The 18,791-nt window shown below is 39.4% G+C and overlaps 3 protein-coding genes across 3 annotated transcripts; all 3 read right to left on the minus strand.

Annotated features, from left to right (window-relative positions):
- Positions 1–978: 978 nt before the first annotated feature.
- On the minus strand, positions 979–2,139 carry LOC103980135 (nuclear transcription factor Y subunit C-6). The gene is made up of 2 exons (XM_009396417.3): positions 2,019–2,139; positions 979–1,778 (listed from the first exon to the last, which is right to left on the minus strand). Exon 2 carries the CDS (start codon positions 1,724–1,726, stop codon positions 1,220–1,222), a length of 507 nt encoding a protein of 168 aa, XP_009394692.2. The 5' UTR covers positions 1,727–1,778; positions 2,019–2,139; the 3' UTR covers positions 979–1,219.
- Positions 2,140–3,096: 957 nt separating this feature from the next.
- Positions 3,097–8,538, minus strand: LOC135636076 (subtilisin-like protease SBT5.3). The gene is made up of 11 exons (XM_065147625.1): positions 8,378–8,538; positions 8,166–8,281; positions 7,986–8,083; positions 7,728–7,892; positions 7,088–7,196; positions 4,902–5,433; positions 4,709–4,806; positions 4,370–4,615; positions 4,177–4,291; positions 3,878–4,091; positions 3,097–3,803 (listed from the first exon to the last, which is right to left on the minus strand). The coding sequence occupies exons 1-11, from the start codon at positions 8,483–8,485 to the stop codon at positions 3,244–3,246; spliced, it is 2,361 nt and encodes a 786-aa protein (XP_065003697.1). The 5' UTR covers positions 8,486–8,538; the 3' UTR covers positions 3,097–3,243.
- A 6,093-nt stretch (positions 8,539–14,631) lies between these two features.
- Positions 14,632–17,962, minus strand: LOC135637323 (vacuolar protein sorting-associated protein 32 homolog 2-like). Its single transcript, XM_065150008.1, has 7 exons — positions 17,829–17,962; positions 17,644–17,743; positions 16,530–16,629; positions 15,708–15,793; positions 15,523–15,614; positions 15,155–15,269; positions 14,632–15,071 (listed from the first exon to the last, which is right to left on the minus strand). Exons 2-7 carry the CDS (start codon positions 17,713–17,715, stop codon positions 14,880–14,882), a joined length of 657 nt encoding a protein of 218 aa, XP_065006080.1. The 5' UTR covers positions 17,716–17,743; positions 17,829–17,962; the 3' UTR covers positions 14,632–14,879.
- Between the last annotated feature and the right edge of the window lie 829 nt (positions 17,963–18,791).

Raw genomic sequence — 18,791 nt, forward strand, 5'->3', positions numbered from 1 at the left:
TACATGACCTGTTCATAAAAGATAACATTCTCATCTACCAAAAACGAGTATACAACATAAATGACTTCAGTATAAACAAACAAGAACATGTACGCCTGTACCAAACTGAGAGAGTCAATGGATCATTGGCACATCATCACCTAAGAACTGTCGTCGTTTTTTTCTTTTCCATTTACTTAGGCAGAGCACGACCAGTTGCAGGTTTCACTTTTAAACCAAATTAGGTTCCAAAAAATCAGCTAAAACCAATAAAATTAAGAATAATGTTCCAAACCAGTGGATAATATAAAGAAAAAAAAGGCATATGCTCCAGAACACAACAACCCATAAACTCAGAACAAGGTACTGATTCTCCAATATGAAGATGCTAACAAGAGAATGAGCTTCGTTGACTAAAGAGCACTATTATATCCAGTTTTCATGATTTTTAAGTTTTGAATGCGGAAACCATTCCTCCCTTACTTGAATTCAAGTGTAAATTATCCCACATTTGACACATCTGTTTCACCAGATGTCCATACCATACTTCCTACTCTATCCAAGAAAGGAACATGGACATCAACATCAGCTAAATATAGAGGATACTGAAACAAGGAAACAAATTGCTTTAGCAAAAGCAATACGAACACCACCTGAATTACATAGATCAGAAAGATAACATATCACTCATTTCATGTGTGGAAGATTATATAGAGCAGAAAGATAAGATATCAGTGACTAGCTAATTGTCATACTCGTCATGAACATATAGATAGTTCTAACACATTCAACTAAGAAAAGTAAAGAAAATGTGTAAGCAAGTTTCTAATTCACATCATTCGTGGTGTGCTTGCAAGTGCACACATCACATACACTAGTGATAAAATCTCTCAAGCTCCTTATGTCAATTAATTCTTTGCTCAAAATGCTTGTGCAAGTAAATGTTCCATTGATATCAATCTAATGATGCGATTCTAGCTAATCCACAGGTAACGAACCTAAAAGAATCAAGTTCTATAGCAGCACATCAGATAACATATGCTTGTCATAAAATTACATGCAATAAAACCACCACCAAGAACTAGTCACCAGCCATGGTAAGCAAGTTCTAGTCGAAATTAGATTTCAGTTAACATCATTACAACAGGCTTAACCCCATAACCTAAGTCTATAATCACACTAATCCATTCATGCAAACGAGAATGCAGAGGGATTACTCAGATTCACATTGCCTCCGCTGCTACTTTGGGACATAGTAGTAGGAGAGGGGGTCAGAAGGTGGGGCTCCAAGAGCGTGGGCAACATCTTCCTTCCCTTCCTCCCTCGGCACGATATCGATGAGAAAATCAAACACATCAGTGCGGCTAATTGCCGCCGCAATGTCATTCTTTTGCAGCGTCCGCCGCTTGTTCTCCTCCGCGTGAGCCCACGACCTGTGGGTGAGTTCCAGGATGAACATCTCACAGGCTCGGGCGAACACCACGGGAGCCTCGGCGGCGATCATGCGCACGTCCTCGTCGGCCTTCATTATCTTCTTGATCCGGGCGAGCGGCAGGCTGTGGTTCCGGAAGTCGGTGGTCTGCTCGATCTCGCGGTACTGGTCGGCCCAGAACATCTGGAGCTGCTGCTGTTGCTGCTGGTGGTAAAGGTTCTGGTAAGCCTGGTAGGTGCCCGATGCGGCGGCATAGGGGACCCCGGTGGCGACGCCGATCACCGGAGGGGCGGGGTGGCCAGGCTGCTGATCCATTCCCGCGGACCAAAACCCTAGCTTTGGCGCAAACCAGATGCCAAGATCTCACCTTTTCAAGAAAAAACAAGTCAAAATCTGAACTTTCAGCAACGAAACATAGAAATCTCAAATTTTGATCCGACTGATATCAAAAGGGGGAAGAGAGGGAGGGATCTGATGGAACGTATCAAGGGAAATATTGCAGGCAATCGGCGAGTGGATCGCGAGGGGCAAGGAATGTCACAGAAGAATCATGGAACAAAATCCAAATGAGAAACATGATCTTGTGCAGAAGAGAGGGAGTAATTACCTGTTGGAAGGGGAATCGAAGCCGAAAACGAACACAATTGGGAAGACATGGGAGAGAGAATAGGTGACGTTTTCAGGAAGAGGCCGCTTGTAATCGGGTTCGGGTTCGGGTTCGGGTTCAGAAATCTCCACCAATGCATTAATCTGTACCCGACCCGTAGGGTGGACTTGTTCGGCAAGACAACTCATCATGGTTGGGCCATCAAGCCATTACTAAACTTGTTTGGGTTTTAATGCGAAAAAGCCCTTTATGATAACTTAATTTTAGATCCGACGGTTTTGGTTCTACAATCTACGATTATGATCCTATCGAATTTGGAATAGAAACTGAACTGATTTTTAATATTTAATATTTAATATTTAATTTCAATTTTAATTTTTTTTTAAAAAAATTAATTTTAATTTTTTAGTTTTTTAAAATACTCTTTCGATTAACTTTTTATCATCATGTTGTTGGAAGGAGGAACAAATTTATTATTTACAGAGATGTTTGATCGATTCAAAACAGAATCAAAATTATTTGTTTGAGTTAAGGTTTTATATTAGCCACCACAATAAAAACACCATCAAATCTGCTCAAAAATACTATTAAATGATCCAAATAAACTCCTATTTCCAATTATAAGTTTAAAAACATGATATCGTAATAGTCCAAAGATGTATAATATGACATCACTTATAATATTTTTCAATAACATTTATAGTATTTTTTAGTGTTTTCAGTACACTATAAACGCTATTGAAAAATATTATAAACGAGCCAGATGAAAATACTGTAATAATTTACAATTGATAAAAAAAAATTTAAGAGTATTTTAATCATTTTTAAATAAAAATATTGTTTGTGGAAAAAAAATAATAAAAGAAGAGTACCGATCGAAGAAAAAAAAAAACTCAAAATACAAGTATTTTATTTAAAAAATCAACCAAATTAAAAATTCTCTCTAAAATAACCTTTAAAGTTTAAGTAGTATTTATTATATGTATATGTTTTCATTTCTGTCTTATAAGTTTCTTTGTGATATAGTCCCATTCAAATATTACATACACATCATGTGTACCAGACAGAAGAAATGGTAGAATTCGGCTAAAGCTAGATCTTGTGAAGCTTTATTCATCTTCCAATGAATCCAACCACCAGACTGGCACAAATCCAGTGCACAAGAATCACAAAACCACAAGAAAAGAATGCCAGAATCCTACTACTATCTTATCCCTTGTCATTCTCAAGGCTCCGATGAGCTGCTGGAGCACTTCACCACCAGTGGACTTCTCACATAGTGTTTGCCATCCGACCATATCAGCCCACCAAACACATACCCTCCACCATCTGTCTTCCCTTCTTTGATCCCCGCAGTGACTTCAAATCTCTTCTCCTCACCAACCTTCTCAAACGTAAGGCTTGCCGGGCTCACGGTGACCGAGACGCCTCTCGGTTCCAACACCCGAACCACGTACGTGCCCGGCGGGCCAACGTTTTTAACCACGCGAGCCACCTTCGTGGAGGATTGCAGGTCAGGGATGGTGATCGACGGATAGTTCAGGTCTCTGATGTGAAGCGGCGTGGAGGGGCACACGTACGGTTCGCCGTTGAACATGGCGAGCTGGGCGGTGGTGTAGCCGAGGGAGCACAGGAAGTCCAAGTAGTCGGTCGTTGTCATGTCGTAGACCAGGCCGGGATCCATGGCGTGGTTCGGCCGTACGTGGCCGGAGCCGTAGCCGAGCGGGGTGGCCTTGTCGAAGGATGAGTTCAGCATCGGCTCCTTCATGTTGTCCCGTGTCCTCGCTGCGTCGAGAGAGAGGAAATCAAGCTTGTGGCAAAGGTAGCAGCTTGGATCGAGGATTACGCACAATCCTTACCGGTTGTCATAATTGCAGATTTGATCGCAGCGGGACTCCAATCTGGATGGAGAGTCTTGAGGAGGCCTGCAACTCCAGATATGTGGGGGCAGGACATGGAGGTGCCGGACTCGGCGTTGAAGGCAACACGACGACCGTCGAAGACAAGACCCGTAGGCCCGACTGCGCCAGAGTAGGCAGCAAGAACACTCACACCTGGTGCAGTGACATCAGGCTGCACGCAATGGGGAAGGTGTTCGTTCAGCTAAACAATGGAATTAAGCGGACTGCATCACCAACCATGAGAAGAAGGTACAAACCTTAAGGATCTCAGGAGTGATGGTATTTGGGCCTTTGGAGGAGAATGCTGCCATGAACGGTGCTGGTTTTGCTCCGAGCTTTGTCTTCGGCCTCGTAATGTAACCCAGCGGTGACCTAATTGCAGAACATAAGTTTCCAGACCGTCAAAGTTACAAGACTATGGTTCATTGCAGAGGATGAAGGACGGCTTACTTGGTGGATCCGAGGTAGGAGAAGAGGGTGAGGCCATCAGAGTAGGTGATGTGAGTTGCAGGGAGGACATGCGCGTCGGCTACGATTTCATTCCCGTTGTCGACATCATTTGCAAGAACCATTCCAATGCCACCAGCCTGATGAACTGCCTCTCCCTTCTCCACTCTCGCAGTGATACCGCGGAGGCATACAACAATCTTCCCCTTCACCTTTGCTGGATCCAGAGATCCCAAGTAGCACAACCTACTGCAGAATCGAAAGAGAGAGCATGTAAATTTGTAGTTGCTACATTTTAACGATCATGTTGCATCGAGGAGGACTTTATGACTGTTCACTTACGCCTGCCGTGCTGATGCGTTGACCAGTTTGGCTTCTGCAGAGCTGATCAATGGGTAGAACCTTTTGCCTGGCAATCCCTTGGGTGATAGGCTCTCTCCCTGTGAACACGGAAGAAAGAGTGAGACGGGTGTGCATGTCAAGGACATGTGATGATCTGGTGAACAAAAGCAGAGTCGATACGATGGAACACAACCTTAATCCTCTTGTCGTCGAAGACAATAACAGAGGGGAACTGCCTGTCCATGGTGCTTGCTCCCACAGTAAACATCCAAGGAGACAAGTTTGAGACGGTGGCAAGGTTCGGCCCCGAGTTGCCGGCGGAGGAGACCACCGTGATCCCCTTCTTCACAGCGTGGAACGACCCGATGGCCAGCCCATCCTGGAAATAGTCCACCGGGTCTCCGCCCAGCGAGACGGAGATCACGTCGATGCCGTCACGGATCGCCGCGTCGAAGGCGGCCAGGATGTCGGCGTCGAAGCACTCGCTGCCGTTCACCGGCGGCCAGCATACCTTGTACGCAGCGACCCGGGCCCAGGGGGAGCCGCCCTTGGCCGTGCCGTTGCCGTAGCCGAAGATGTTGGCGCTCGGCACGAACCCGCCGGCGGCGGTGGAGAGGGTGTGCGTCCCGTGCCCGTCGTAGTCTCGCGGAGACTTGAAGGTGGCGTTGAGTGGCCCAACCAGGGCTTCATAGCCCTTGTTGAAGTACCTCGCTCCGATCAGCTTCCTGCATCCAAGAATTCGAGATTGGTAGAGATGAGAGAAGGCCTCACAAGATCGATCATATGTTGCAACGAAGTAGAAGTTGAACCAAGTGACAGATCCATTGTTTCGATCGAAGCTGCCATGATAGTTTCTACAATGCTGCATGCGTGAATGCAGCAAACATGTAAGAGTATACATTATGTATACGTGTACGTGTACACGTATATATAGCGTATATGAGTAAGCTGATATGTAGAATTGTCTTCTTTGTCTTCTTCTTCGTAATATCTTCTTTCTGGAATTACTAAAATATGTGTGATTGGATGGAGAGATCCGCCGATCCAAAGTCAAAGATATAAAGAACAATTAATGATAACTCAGAAATACTTGGATCTGGAACATGGAGTGCTGCTTTCCAAAGAAGAAAAGAATGGTATGGTGGATTGTGCAGACCCTATGGAGTTGTATTCTATTGGGAGACCAAGCTGGCTCCTGTAGACATGGGCAAATGGGAAGTGTTCCTTCTTTGCTGCTATTCTTGCAGCAGGAATGGATCCACATTAAAGCAATGCCACATGAACCATATTATATGAAGGAAGACATTGAAGGTTCTTTATGGATCTCAAGTTACAGCCACCTTCCTTGGCCTCTTTGCGGACTTTGAAGAAACAGACAATTCTTAAAAGAAAGCGAAATATCATCGGAAATAGACATAGGACTTGTAAATATTCTCCAAGTGTTGGAATATTTTCACAACTGCAACAATAACTCATTGTTGCTTCACAATCTTTTTGTTTTTTGTTTTCTTATCTTCTGACATTTAGCTGGAACAATTGAACATTCATAAGTGCTAGCAGATGGATTCTAATATTGTTTCAGTGAAATAACAAGAAGAAAAACAAGCTGAAGCATCTGAACTGGATACTAACTTTGTCATTCCTAATCATTTTTCTTTCAGTAAGGTTCTCTTGTGCCAGATATTTCCTGGAAGAAGTGCTTAGGGTTAGAGACAGATTTGGATACATTAGGATGGTATGTACTTGGAAACGAAAAGAATGATTGACTCTGATATGCTGTAGCTGACAAGAATTTAACTCACTTTGATGGCCTAATGATAGGAGTACTATATCATAAGATTCAGAAATTAAAAATGTCCAACGCAAATAGAATGCCACTTTGCTATATGAAATCTTCTCCCTCCTGATAAAGGAGATGAACATTTTAGGTTGATACGGCTAATTTGGATGACTGAGATCATGGGAATCCAGATAACTGTGCATATTCATGATGCTTTATACATTTATAGGAGCTTTCTTGCCCCACTGTCTACAAAGAACAGTAATACCTTGACAGAGGTGCAGAAACAGCAAAGCCTACTTGATTTACTACTGTTTACCTAGAAAAATATTGAACTAACAAGATCAATACAATTACTGGAAAAGACTCTTGAGTAATGTGATGCTAGTAAGACATAATGAAGAGAGGAACAAAAAGAGTTCATAAGCTGTTCATTATATAGTAGTAATATGGTTCTACTCTTTATCTCTCTACAAGATTTTAAGATGAGGAAAGACAGGGAGAAGTGGTATGCACCTACTAGAAAGGGCAGTGCCTTTACCAATTATTGGTCCAGAATAAATTCTAAAGCTGAGGAAGTAAAGACTGCAGAAATAGACCTGTTGCATGAAAAGCTTTCATCAAAGTCATTCTGGCAGATTCCTTTCCACTTTGATGGAATTGGTCCCAAGCCATCATCCTTGAAGCTTTGAGCCTCCGGCCACACACCTACACATCCAGAGTTACAATCAAATGGAGCTCAGAAGATTTAGCTTGCAGTCCATATGAGTGATGATGCCAAACCAAAACCAGTAAAAGCTTGTATTGGCAGAGCATTTAATCAGTGAGTTCTCCTTTGACAAACGCCAAGTTTTGTGAAATCGATGACCAGCATGTGGGCTTCGCATCTCAGATTGATAGAACATGGGTTAGATTCAGAATCTGGATTAAAATACTTGATGTGAAGGACTCCAAGTAGATGACAATTAATGCCCCCTCGACAAATCAAATGCTTTATCTTATCTAGTTGCAGCTAACGAAAATTCTGAGCATCTTAGACAATAAACCAGTGAATTATCTATCGTCAAAGAAGGAAATAGAAGGTAAAAGATCCCATCAATGGCACATGAGGAATGGCATTGTGATGGAGACGATGTGTAAAGGACAACGATTACAGAAGCTATGAAATAACTAGTTATTCTGGCAGTAGGGATGAGAGCTTTTCAGCAACAAGTCAGAGCTAGAACCGAATTGTGATACCGCTATCAAGATTTGCAATGATAGTGTCCTCGCCGAACCGAGCCTTTCTCCACAGTGATTGCTTTGGAACTCTGCCATCCCTCTCGAGGCCCAGGAATTCCCACGAACGGGTGGTGTGGAGCTTGTATCCTCGATTAGGAAACACTGAAACGACTCCAGGATACTCTACGACAGGAACAAAAACCAATGTTGGAATGAAACCATATAAAGATCTGAAGAATACCGGAGAAGGAAATGGGGTAGAAAGCGAAATGCTACTCGATATCTTCAGTGCCACTTGCTCCTCAAGGTAAGCTGCAAAGCCATTAATGTTGTGGGTGTAGGAGTAAAATATTGCGTCTTGGACCTTCTCCTTGCTGTTCTCGATCAACAACATCAGATTCCGATCAGAACAAGACAGAACAACCAAAATGCAAAATTTCTATTAGAATTGCTTACTCCTCCAGCACTGAACCCAACAGCTCATAGTGAGACTCGGTTGCTCTCTTGGAACCTTCCCAGGAAGACGCTGATCCGGACCCGTGCGAGTGCTCGCCGAGGTACACCACATACGCCTGCGTCAAAGATTCGTCCTCAGAAGGCGAAAGGCAAAGAACCAGAAAAATACGATCTTTCGAGGAACGAGTGGGAGAAGAGAGTCAAGAAAATGCCTTCCTGGCAGCAAAAACGGGTCTTTGCAGTAGGAGAGAGTACAGGAAGGCAAGACGAAGAAGAAGAAGAAGAAGAAGCGGAGCGGGGCTCCTCCTCGCGATCTCCATTTCTCTAACTCTTCGGCGATCGAGAAGACTAAAGAGCGTGCTCTGTTTCCCCTGTTCCGGTTTTATATCTCTGAGAGCGAAGCAGCTTCCGATCATATTATTTATTGGTAAACGACACGCCCCCAAAATTCTCCTCCCTTTTGATCTTTTGGGCTAAATTAAGTCGGAAAAATTCAATCGGAGCCTAACACGAATCAAAATGTGCATCTCTGAAGCCTAATTCCCGATTTGAATCGGCCAATCGTGACAATTAGGTTCATAATTACGATCAAAAATCCAAAAATCAAGGATTATGAATCCGGTTCGAGTCGAGTCAATCATACATCATTTCAATCCAATCAAAACGATTCGATTCAGAATAATGTGGCGATTGAATAGGTTAAGAACAATTTTCGCATGTTGTTTTTGGTTTGTTAGGATCGAAAAAGGTGCCTACTTGATGTTGAATTCTGTTAGCCATTTAATACATTTTTATCGTCCCCAATTAAAAATGTCCATAGATAATATATATATATATATATATATATATATATATATATATATATTAAGAAAATAAGTAAATATAATGGCTACAAGCAATAATCTATTTTGATCCCCTACGTGTCGTTTCGCATTAAGCCCCAACTATGTGTCATTAAAGAAGTAATATACAAAACGATTGATCTGTGAGGGATTTGAGGAAGTCGATTATGTTCTAATGATGTGATTTGACACACATTATCCTTGTAATTAGAGAATACGACTATATCAAAAAAGAAAAATGCATTTCTATACCCCCCCCCCCCCCCCCCCACACACACACAAAAAAAGGGGCTTCAAAAGGGACCCACCCTTGGTCATGTCAAACATCCCTTTCACCTTGAAGGAGGACCCCACTGCCCATGATCAATGCCACCTTTTGTGTTTTTCCTGCTCTATCCCTTTTTTTAGTGTCTAAAGTACCATTCCAATGTATAATTAGAAGAAAATAGTATATGGACTCAATCATCGAGTAGTAGGTTTTTGTGGTAAGTCAGGAACAAGATTAATGGTGGTGTGGCTGCCTGCTTATAAGAACATGAATAATCTAAGTATGAGGTCTCTATTTTTGTTTGGCAAACAATGACCACAGAATTCCAAGAAAGCTGCACGTAAAGACTTCAAGAACCACAACAAGAGCTTTGTCGATGGCAAACGTACGTACTTCATGTTCTTCATCATGCAGCAAATGAATCAGATCAAACGCATGAGAAGTTTTCCCTCTTCTATCTGTTCTTCGTCTCTATTGTTTCTGAGTAGGACTGTCGGATCTCCCATTCTCTGGACAAAGAGCTCCTCTATTCTACGCTCTGATCTCTCCACGTCATCCCCTCGTGAACATTACGTGTATGGAAAGCTTGTCAGAGTGCGGCAATGCAAAGCAGACACACACTGTCTCTCTCTCTCTCCGTGCAGTGGCCACCTACCACTGGCCACGCCCACAGTGCCATGGCTGCACAATTCCTCATGTTGTGGGCACCAGAATAATGTCGACAAGCGTTACTGTGGAGATCTGTTTACTGAAAGCAACAGTGTACGAGGAGGGCCTGTGCTTCATCTGCCTTTGTCAACAACATGCCTTAGTTGTTGGTCTGTGTGAGCAAAGGTCTAACTTAGTCAAAGACGGAAGTGGACAAAGGTCTAACTTAGCTTTAAGTATTAATATGAGCTTAAATGTTTTTGAATGAATGATTCAGACTCAAGTATCCTTGTCACATGACAATGGATCATGAATCTAGACAATGGTTCATGCATTCTAAAGTCACGATGCATATCATTATCTGGTAGACTCCTCCTCCTCCTCCTCAAGAGAATTTTGAGCTTGATTCGAGATACACAAATGCTAATATCTTCTTTTATTGGATATAAAGGAATATTATTTTCAATTGGTTAGTCTTTTTTGCTCATGCCACCAAAAGAGTTCATATTTCGACCAGAGGTTGACCTTCTAAACTTGATTTTTGGGTGTTCGGTCATGTACGGCCGTGTGTATTTCCGTTGTCAAAATTTAGATTTTTTTATTTAGAGAAAGAAATCTGAAACATGCAGAATGATTCAGTCCAAAAAGCTTTCTGAAATGACTTGCTGGAGAATCCGCTTGAGCTGACACAGTTGGCTCATTCATCGTCAGGTTATAGCACCTCAAAGTTGCTTAGATTGGAACCATTCCTAACGTGCAGAAGCTTGGCAAGCTCATGCAATGGTGGGTGTTCAGAGTAGAAAATGGAAGGATAGCTAGGGTTACTTTGTGTACAGGCCAAGGATAAGACATCCATCCATTGGGTAACTCAGATATGAAGCAGCAAAACAGCTTATTTTACTCCGCTTCTCCTGCGGATCACATGGAAGTAAGCTCTTGCTGCAAGTTAATGGACAGATATCATTGTTGTTGAGCAAATAAATGGAAGACAAAAGAATGGAGAGACAAGGTAACTTCGGGATTGGTGATAATTAACTTGCAGTAAGTGATGGATTCAGCGGGAAGCATCATCCACGTGCAATGGGCACACAGAACTGTGGAGAGATTTAGAGAGAGAGAGAAGGGAAGAGCCCTTGAAGTTAGGGTTGTGAAGAGCTAGTATACATCATGAATGAATAATAATGGCCTGAGTTCATTGGATTGAGTGTTCTGCATGGGATCAGAAGAAGGATAGGTCTCTTCAACCCTAAGCAAAGTTGACAAAGAAATGGACGTATAACGCATCAGATGGGAACTTCGATGACGGCATGTGGCAAAGAGATTGAATCAAGATGTCCTTAATGGTATATCCATAAAAATATAGTGAAGTGTTTATCTTCTTTATTGCATTTGCTTAGGTAAGTGTAGATCAAGTCTGGTCCACAGCATTCAATCGGAAACTTGGAGGGTAGCTAATGCGTTAGCTCCGAGGGATGGATTCCAGTGGTACAAAACACTGAATGAGAGGAACGACAGAATGCCGTGAGACTATGCTCCGATGTCTCCTTTGATGTGCAACAAATTAATCTTGAATTGTTGCCAATGGGAAGTATCACTTTCAGAAAATGAATTGTTTAGTTTCGCACACCAAAATTTGAATTTAGAAATAAAATTGTATCCAAGGAATTTTTTTTACATAGAAATTATTAAGGAAAAAATTAACATCAATGCTACCTTAGCGTAAATTTATTGTCAGAAGAATCTTGTTGACGTGTTGGTTAGCTTGATATAGTCCAAACATGTGCGTAAGATTATCCAAGATGAAAATATTGTACTTTCGAGGATCTACCTTCATGAAGACCGAGGTCGGGAGAGGTTTCTCGATCCGATCCCTCTGAAGTTCAAGTTAGTAATCCGATGTTCCCAAATGTGAGTTTGAATAGTTTGAAAAAAAAGAGCCTCCCCTTATTTAAAATATATTTTTATACAAATGAGAAGAAAGCTTGGGATTGTCTTTCTTGTTATAAAGAAAAATAAGAAAGTTTTTAATTACCTTCCTTATCATAATGAACGAGAAGGAAGCTTGTGTTTTCTTGTTTTAAATCTTCATCCATGTAGGCACATGGGTGGACAGTGATTTGGATCTCACATGACAACCATATGTTGGCTAACAATAGATTTTCTATCATTTGTCTCCTCCCCAAAGGTATATTGCGGAGCTCTTACGAGATGGGTTCGAAGCATGCCATTTAGTTCATATGATTAGGGATCTCATCTTATAGGTCGGATTTTCTTGATTCAAGTGTCTTGGGTATGTTGGCCCTATGTTTTTGCGATAACGAATTTCACTTGGTGTAGGTCAGATTTCTTTGACTTGTACACCTTAAACATATTTTGTCCTGCGTCTTTGTCATGATGAATTTTTCTTGATGTGGGTCGGGTTTTCCCAATATATACGTCTCGGGCGCATTTGGTCTTGCGTCTCCACTGTAGCAGATTTCTTTTTACACGGGTCGAGTTTTCGGCTTATGTGTCTCGAGTGTATTTGGTTTTGTGCCTTGTTATAGTGGATTTTGGATTGAGTTTTCTTGACTCACGTATCTCGAACGTATTTGTGCCTATGTTGCCATGACGGATTTACCAAAACCCAACTCATGCATCTTTGGCCCATTTATGTCTGTGCCTTTGCCATAGTAGATTTTTCTTGGTACGGATCAAGTTTTCCTAATTCACAAGTCTCAAGCCCATTTGGGCCTATGCTATCGTCATAGTGGATTTTTCTTCACGGGTTTTCTTGAGGCATCATCATAGAAACAATCACTAGTAGCAACATCAACCCGCTACTACCTAGTAGAGCATCGCATGTAGTAGCCTCTCCCATGCTGATGACAAGCTCAGGAGCTTCTGACGCCTTGTGAGCCATTGTTGCTTCCACGATGGTGTTTCTTCCCGCTATTGATAGATATCTTAGTATTTTTAAACTTAACGTCCGTTAACTATAGGGGCTAAAATGAACTTTAATTATAAATTATACATGTCATTATATTAATAATTTATTATGAGTAAGCATATAATGTAAATAGAGTCTAACGTCTATTAACTCAGATTTAATAAAAAATACTTATATGTTATATTTTTAAAAATATATGAGTTATTTTATACATGAGTAAACTATAAGAGCTTAAGAGATCTATAACCAAAATGAAAGGAGTTTAATTGGATCTTAACTTAAATATCTAACTTATCAACTCAGTACAAATCACGGTCGAGAATTAGTGCAGGAGTATTACACATCCCCTCACCCTTCATCCACATTTTTCTCATTATTCCTGCTAGAGATATTACACATCAACTCAGTTCAAAAACTTGTCTGTCCTTAACCGAGTGATATCAGACTACAACTACAACAGGACAAATATAATCTGTTCTGCAACAATGTTGGCTGTTATTCTCTATCCACACATCCAACCTAAGCTCCAAGATGTCTGAGAACAATCATCAATCTAGGAGTGACACTACAGAAGAAATCACTATAGAGAGCTTGCAGGGCCTAATCAGGTGGGGAAATCTCCCGCAGAAGTACAGTGAAGGATGAATGTGTCATTAAATGCTACCACAGACTGCCCAAGGAAGCCAAAAACATTCATCACTGTCATCCCTGTGCACATTATTTTCTTCTATAAGAATAGGATGACATTTATGTGCATCACCAGATATCTGATTAAAAATTGATATAATTTTCTGCAAGGAAGGACCTTTTATTAGATGATGATATGAAGACCAGAAGCCTGTTTCTTTCTGCTCATCAACAGCTGAAACTTATACACTGAAAGACAAATTATCAAGGGAATATAGACACCACTATTATAGAACAACAGATCATTTTTAAAAAGTCTGATCTAAGATGTAACTCAAACTTTTTGAATGACAAAATTATCGTTAGGACAACAAACTTATTAACTCGATGAGATTAATTTAGTAAGTCTAAACAAATAACGCGAGATTAATATAACATAGAATCAAACCGTTGTATGATGTATGTAAAGTTCCTACTTCTTGTAACAATCTAGTCTGATGAGCTAATACTTGACGAATCTAAACACATTGATCTAAAATGCTTAAACTTTAATCAATGATAGTAGATCCATTTAATCCTATAAAATTCAACTCAAATCTTCTTCCGCCTCCGATTTGGGATTAATTTTGGGTGTTACAAAAAATAAAGTAAAGAAGGAAGAAATATCACTCTGGAAGGTAGTAATTAACATGCATGTAAGAGAAAAATGCAAGGTAAATCTTAACTCTAAATGGCATCTTAATTGTTCCTTTTCAAGAGACTTCTTTTAGAAAAATAGACACAATTGTAGAAAAGCAATTAACTGTAGTAGCAGAAGAAGTAAAAGACTTTCAGATGCCACAACAAGCCAGTAGCTTTCTCCAAACAGAAAAGCATATCTTACAGTAGTAATAATTTGTGTCCATATTTTACTTGGCTCAATAACACAAGATAAACACACACTATAAGGATAAAAAAATTACATTTTTTATTGTGTGCCAAATCTAGAAACTGCTAAGTGCAAAATGCAAAGTGCAATCTATAAAAACCCCAAGAGAGAATGTATTATGCACCCACATCCAAAGTCCACAATCAAGTTCAATGAAATAGGATTTAGCATCTGTAACATTTCAAAAATTGCTCAAAGTTTATCAACCAGTCAGACCCATGCCCTGGTGTGTAAACAAAACTAAGCATGCCAAGTACAGTGTACATTAGAAGCAAACTAAGTTGTCACTATCTACTGAAAATACTAAGATAGGCAAAGAAGAAAAAAGATTTGTCTATTTTCACAGGCTCCTCAGTTGAACATGGACTTACTATACGTTTTCCATGAGTAGATTTTCTAGAAGAGTTCCATCAAACAATTTTATCACCATGAATTGCAAAGTCTTTATCTTTTCGACATACACACATTCGTCCTACATTGCCATCTCAGCTTGTAATGTTGCAAGTTCATCTTCTTCAGTAGTATTTTTCGGGTCAGCAGGCCGAGTTGGAGATGGAGAGGCAGGAACATGCACTGGAGGAAGAGGAGCAGTTGTAGCTGGCTGAAGCAGCTGCTCTTCCAACTCAGCACCCTCCAATTCTTCAAGTTCTGCTTCCAGTTCATCCTGAATCCCAATATGATTTATAAATCATCATGCAGGACAGCAAAAAAAAGTTGTAAAATGGACATAGTTTGAAGGATGAATACTTCATCAAAGTCAGTCGCAGGTCCAACTGGAGCAGATAATGCTTCCTGAATCTGTTTCATGTTTTCAGTCTGCTCATTAATTTCACTCAGTGTCTTGTCAACATCGTCAATATTACTGTAACAGAAAGCAATATCAATTAGCTACACATTTCTTCTCAGAATTAACATGTCAGAATCACAGAGCTACAGTTCGGAGCAGAACAAATAGTGATCAAATTTAACACAGGAAAGGAGTGACATAAAAACATATGCAACAGATAAGACATGCTCCAATCTACCAAACCAGTAATGATAGGAATCTATGCAGGAAAACATAATATGACATGTCCAGTCAACATATATTCCAGGTAAACATCATATGCACTCACGTTGCCTTCTGCAGAGCCTTCAGAGCTGCAGTTCCAACTCTCATCGCATCAACAGTCGCTGTTGTAGCTTTTGCACCTTCCAACATTATCATCTGACAAAAATCAAACCCACAAAAACAAACTATCATAAACTTTGCTTGTGAGACACTCAGGAAATGCCATCTTTAATTGGAAAAAAGAACAACCTGATCATGAATCCGCAACTGGAAGTTCCCAAGCTGCTCAACTTCTTGTTCATATAGCCTTTTCCTTTTCAAGCATTGTATAGCAGCTACGATGTACAAAATAAAGATTTTCAACAATTATGTTTACAAACATATGATTGTTTTTACAAGTTATTCTCTAAATATATAACAAAAATGTATTATGAAATACATCAACACTGCTAAAATTGATGAGAAGATGCATGTGCGGTAGCTAAATAACATATAAAAAAAATCTTTCATAGGAAACTTCTGGAAGACACACGAGCTCATTTACATCAACTTTCCATTGATAAATTCAGAATATAATAAATAGCAATCGGGTTACAGTACAAATGAAAATATCAAAACTGAATCAAGTCTAAATCATCAAGATGATATAGAACCACACCTCTAGAAGTTCAAAGCATGCGCTGCATGTATTGATCAATATAATACTTTTTCAACTCATACAAAAAAGATACCTATCAGACCTTGACGAATGGAAGCAACATAAAAATGGTCAGATAGTAACACACCCAGTTTCACAAAACAATGTCTATAACATCAGTTATGTAACAAACATTAACTTTAAGACTAGTAGCAGAGCAGCAGTAATATGCATGAAGATGTACACATAATATCCTGGAAATAACTTAAGAGACAACTTTTGATCTCTAAGCAACATTTCCATAATGGTTCTGGTTTCAAGGAAAGCCATAACTAGATAGATCATTCTTCCAATTTAGCACCATTAGAATCATGGACAACTACCATAAGTAAGTAACCCACATGTGAAATCCAATAGCAAGTTGTAATAGCTACCTCTCTTGTTCTTTACTTTGGTAAATTCCTTGGCCTTCTCAACCTCAGTGGCCATCTTCTTCAGAAGAACTTTCTCTTTTTTCTCTAGCATCTCAAGTGTCTGAATTATGTATAACACCAGGAAGGAAGAGGTCATGTATCGGAGCAACTAAAATAATTTATATTTTACAAGTCACAATAAATAACCAAATCTGGAAGGGAAAATGCATAAACTCATGCAAATTGATGTGACAAACTATCTCTTCTTGTTTTATGCATCTAACATACAAATCTGTGAATATAACAAAGTTGAAAACACAAAATGATGGAACTTTTACATTGGATTGCTCAAACTAGTGTTATTAGCAAAACGTACCCCTAACTCCTTTTCATCCTACAGTCATGCTTCATGCACTATAATGCTACTGCATTTGTAGATGTCATGTTCAATAAATAGCATAGTTCGCTGATTAAATTTGTATTGCTATCTTGTAGCACAAGATTAAAATAAAAGAATATTCTGAAGAACTGCTCTCTTGTCACACACACTTAAAATAAAACACAAATAACGAGGATATTCAAAGCCAACAACAAAAGTTCAAACTTTTCCAGCAAGCCTTCTCTTGCAAGTTCATACTAAGAAATTATAACAGGATGATTAAAGGATTAATAGAGCATCCCAAGCGCTGATGAATCAGCCACAAACACAGGTTTCGCCAGTGTAGCCCTCATGAGCAGGAAATTGGGACATCGACCATCTCCTTTTACCTCCTAGTTTATGAAATAACAAGCCTCCCTTCTCCTTTCAGTAGCTAAAAGAAAATCTTTCTTCTTTCTAATTCATCACAGCTTCAGTTGTTTCTTCTTCTTGGAAGGATCCTTGACTTGCCAGTGAATACATCTTTCTAATTTATAGGATATGATTAGGGTTGCTTCTAATTCTTTTTCATTTATCTGCATCAATCCTTACTCCCATTCAACATGTCACAGTTTATTATCTACTACGAAAAATCTACCCACGGATGAAATCCAACAAAATGACATATTACATGAAGTTAAATCCACCATCTAGCGAGCATCACTCTTCAAGCAAATAATCATCGATGACCAGCCATGAAGGGCAAATTAAAAGCACCTCATTCAGTTTATCCAGCGTAGCCAACGCATTCGGCTGCTCCTTGGGCTTTCCAAATAGCCTACCAAGCATCGTCTACTTCCTCCAGAAAACCTACAATCTGTGGAAAAGACGAAAATTTTGCAGCTTCAGCCCTCAATTTCCCTCCCCAAAGATCTCACTTTGAGCGATTCGAGGGAAAGTACCGCGATAAATCTTCTGCCGATCGACACGAATCGCATAAAAACGCTGTGTCGGAGCTGCTTCGTCTCCGATCATGGTTGGTTGATGCTATGACCATTAGGGAAGACCGGCCAACTACTTATCAACTCGCGTGAAGACCACCAAATATTAACTTTTCCTTTACCTTCCATTATATATTACCACTGCAATGTATTTTATTTGGGAGGGTAAAAAAAATAGAAGTTATTTATTTAGGACAAATAATACCTTCTTTGGTTTATTATTTGGCTTGGTGATTTATCTAGAAATAAATTGTATATTTTCAGCTTTTAAACACTTAAAATATCCTTAAAAATATAAAATCAATATTTTTATTTATTTATTTTTTAGTAAATGATAAGCCATAAATGTGAATCTTATGATGATTTGATAAAGTAGCTAAGTTAGTCAACATCTTATTATCTTCCTTTTAAATATGTTGACTAGCTTTAACTGATAAAATTTTTGACGATTATTATAAGATATCGTGTTTGAATCCTATTTTTATCACTTATCCTTGTAATAAAAAAAATTAACATCTTCCAAATAAATTTTTGAACCCTAACTCTCATTTAGTAGATAGATAGATCTAGTACACTATCACACCGATATTTAAGATTATTTATTTGATCTTTATCCACTTTAGCTTCTAGATTGATTCAAGAAAAGGGTGAATTTTAGTTTTTTTGGAGATGTAATTAAAATTCTAAAATAAAAATAACTTGGTGTAGATATAAGCTATGTACGTTGCTTACAAGTTTATTACTAGATTTGATTATTTTTATTGCTTTAGATATAAATGATGTAATTATTTTTATTATTTTTAATCTATTATAATATGTTATTTATAATTTTATCATTTTCTTTATAACTTTATTTATAATTTATCTAAGAACCCTCCATCTTAATCCTTTGAATTTGTGGTAATTGAGAAAATTATCAAAAAT

This window comes from Musa acuminata, chromosome BXJ3-4 (genome assembly GCF_036884655.1).
Source record: "Musa acuminata AAA Group cultivar baxijiao chromosome BXJ3-4, Cavendish_Baxijiao_AAA, whole genome shotgun sequence".
NCBI lineage: Eukaryota > Viridiplantae > Streptophyta > Magnoliopsida > Zingiberales > Musaceae > Musa > Musa acuminata.